The sequence below is a fragment of the Galeopterus variegatus genome, unplaced genomic scaffold (genome assembly GCF_000696425.1).
Source record: "Galeopterus variegatus unplaced genomic scaffold, G_variegatus-3.0.2 Scaffold3808, whole genome shotgun sequence".
In the NCBI taxonomy this organism is placed as follows: domain Eukaryota; kingdom Metazoa; phylum Chordata; class Mammalia; order Dermoptera; family Cynocephalidae; genus Galeopterus; species Galeopterus variegatus.
In genome coordinates, this window is record NW_007729919.1 from 158,776 (window position 1) to 161,451 (window position 2,676).

Genomic DNA, 2,676 nt, shown 5'->3' on the forward strand with positions numbered 1-2,676 from the left:
TATCTAGAAATTGTTTAAGCATTATATCAGATAAGGAACAAAAGGTGTGTGAAACAGCTTAACAAATCCTCTTTCCTGGTACCCTCAAATTTCCATCTTGTTGCAGTTAAAAGGTCACAGCCCAAGGCAGGCATCTCAAATCTTAGCAAACCTTAAAATAGCAATTATGTGTATAATCAAGTGTTAAAGAATCTTACAATACTGGCAAAATGGTTGAGTTTGTTTTTAAATCTTGATATGTCTTTAAAATTAAGAAATACCAGATAATTATGAATTATCAATACTTACCAGATAAATAAGCTATTTAGTAACTCTAATTTGTTATCATATTACTTTTGAAATTTTATGACTGAAAAGAATACTTTCCAATCCAAAGTTTCTGAAAAAGTCTTATCAACCACGTCTAATTAGAGTCACCTGACAACTTACTACTTCACCATGAGTTAAGAAAAATGTTCTGTCCTAAAAGTGAATACACTTAACACATTATATAAAAATGATTTATTATGATACCATAAATGTAAATTTACCTGTTTTGGATCTGATTTCCTGTGAATTTTATGTATTTCGTTTTTTCCATCAGTTTGGTGATTAGTGTATCTATGATCACTTTCTGATTCTGAAAAGCTTCTTCTATAAATTGATATCTGAAGAAATAAGCAATTTCACAGAAATATACATTTAAAATGAGGAAAAATTAAAAAGTAAAGAAATGATTAATAAAAAAGATAAGATTACTAAGACTATAGATAATAGCCTTTTAAAAATACCAAATATACCCCTATTAGGCAGGTTTTCCCTTCCTCTCAAATTATCCTTGAAGAAAGAGGGAGTCTTTTACATATTATTTATGGACATTCTTTAAATTATTTTGCAAGTTTCAGAAAGACACACAACCATCATTCACAGTTTTAGAGGCTTACATGGCTTAGTCGGCAGGTCTGGTAAAAAGTAGTTAATAAATGTTTGAGTATTAACTATTTTACAATTTCATAATTATGAAAGTTTACTGAAAATTTTTTAAAGACCACTGTAAACAATAGGTAGTTATACTGTAGCTGTCACAAACATGTCCTTCGGATAAGTGGGTGGGGGAAAACTCCTGATGTACCTTGAAATAAAGCTTAAAGGAACAGCATCATAAGACACAGCCCTTAAAAAATTTATTTAACTTGGGCCGGCCTGTGGCTCACTCGGGAGAGTGCGGTGCTGATAACACCAAGGCCACGGGTTCGGATCCCATATAGGGATGGCCGGTTTGCTCACTGGGTGAGCGTGGTGCTGATAACACCAAGTCAAGGGTTAAGATCTTCTTACTGGTCATCTTAAAAAAAAAAAAATTATTTAACTTGGAAGTGAATATGATATACTCTGGCAAACTATGTAAGGTGACTCAAGAAAAGCTCTGGAGAAGACAGGCAATGATGCAGAAGACACAAATAAAGAGTTTAATTTAAATTTTTTCATAAATTATATAAAACACAGTATTTATAAGTTAATGTATTTCACATAATGTGATTTTAAAAGTGTAAGTATAACTAAATATTATAAACAGGGTTGCAAGAGTTAGAAAAAAAGGGATACCCAGTTAATAATTCTATTGGATTTCCATTGGCACATAATCATATTACCTGTGAACAGCAACATTTAAAATTTTTCCTTAGGCAACTCAAGTTTTTTTGTGTTAGTACACTATTTACTATACTTGCTGGGACCTTAGTATGATGTAATGTTAAATCAAATGGACAAAATGGTCATCCTTATATTGTTCCTAATCACAATGAAAAAACATTCAATATCCCATTACTGAGAATGATGTTTTCTAGTTCTTTTCATAGATAATCTTGATCAGGTTAAAAAAATTACCTTTTATTCCTAGTTTGCTAAGATATTATGTCATGAATGTATATTTAATTTTCATTGACTATTTCTTCTGCCTCTACTGAGATGATCTTATCGTTTTTCTGTTATTATTTAATATGATGACATGAATGATTTTAACATAAATGACTTTGAAGTGTTAAATGAATTTTGTATTCCTAAAATAAGGCCAACTTGGTTCTGATTACATTGTCAAAAATTGACAATAATTCTAGATTTTGTTTCCTCTATTCTTAGAATTTTTACATTCATTGCATGGGTGAAACTGGCCTGTAATTTTCCATCTCTATTCCTTGTCAGTTTTTGATGTAAAGGTTATGCTGGCTTCATAAAGCAAGTTGGAAATTCATTCTTTTACCATTCTCCAGAAAAGTTTGTATTAAGAAAGGTGTTATTTTTACACTATTTTGTAGATTCTCAGTGAAGCCATATGTATTTACATTAAAGGACTATTCTGATCTCCTATTTTATTTTGCTAAAAATTAGTTGAATTTCCTAAGAATTTTTCCATTTCATGTAAAAAATTTCAAATTATGCACAGATACCCTTTTTATCTTTTTAAATGTGTTTAGAATATATAGTGAGCATCCTTTTCACTACTAACTGACATCAGATATTTGGGCCTGCTCTCTCTTAATCATTCATAAAAAGATTTGTTAATTTACTATTTTTTTGAAAGACCCAATTTTTGGCTTTGACTATTTCTGAACTGTCTTTATTATGTCCCTTTCTTTTTCTTTTTTTTTTTTGTCTTTTTTCATGACCGGTAACGGGATCGCAACCCTCGGTGTCGCG

General features: G+C 30.6%; 1 protein-coding gene across 1 annotated transcript in view; it reads right to left on the reverse strand.

The window, feature by feature from the left end:
- TRIM24 (tripartite motif containing 24) overlaps positions 1 to 2,676 on the reverse strand; it is a 74,766-nt gene that overhangs the window by 51,961 nt on the left and 20,129 nt on the right. Inside the window, exon 5 of the mRNA XM_008586029.1 lies at positions 531 to 647. Coding sequence (XP_008584251.1) covers positions 531 to 647 — 117 coding nt within the window. The remainder of the gene's footprint in view (positions 1 to 530; positions 648 to 2,676) is intronic.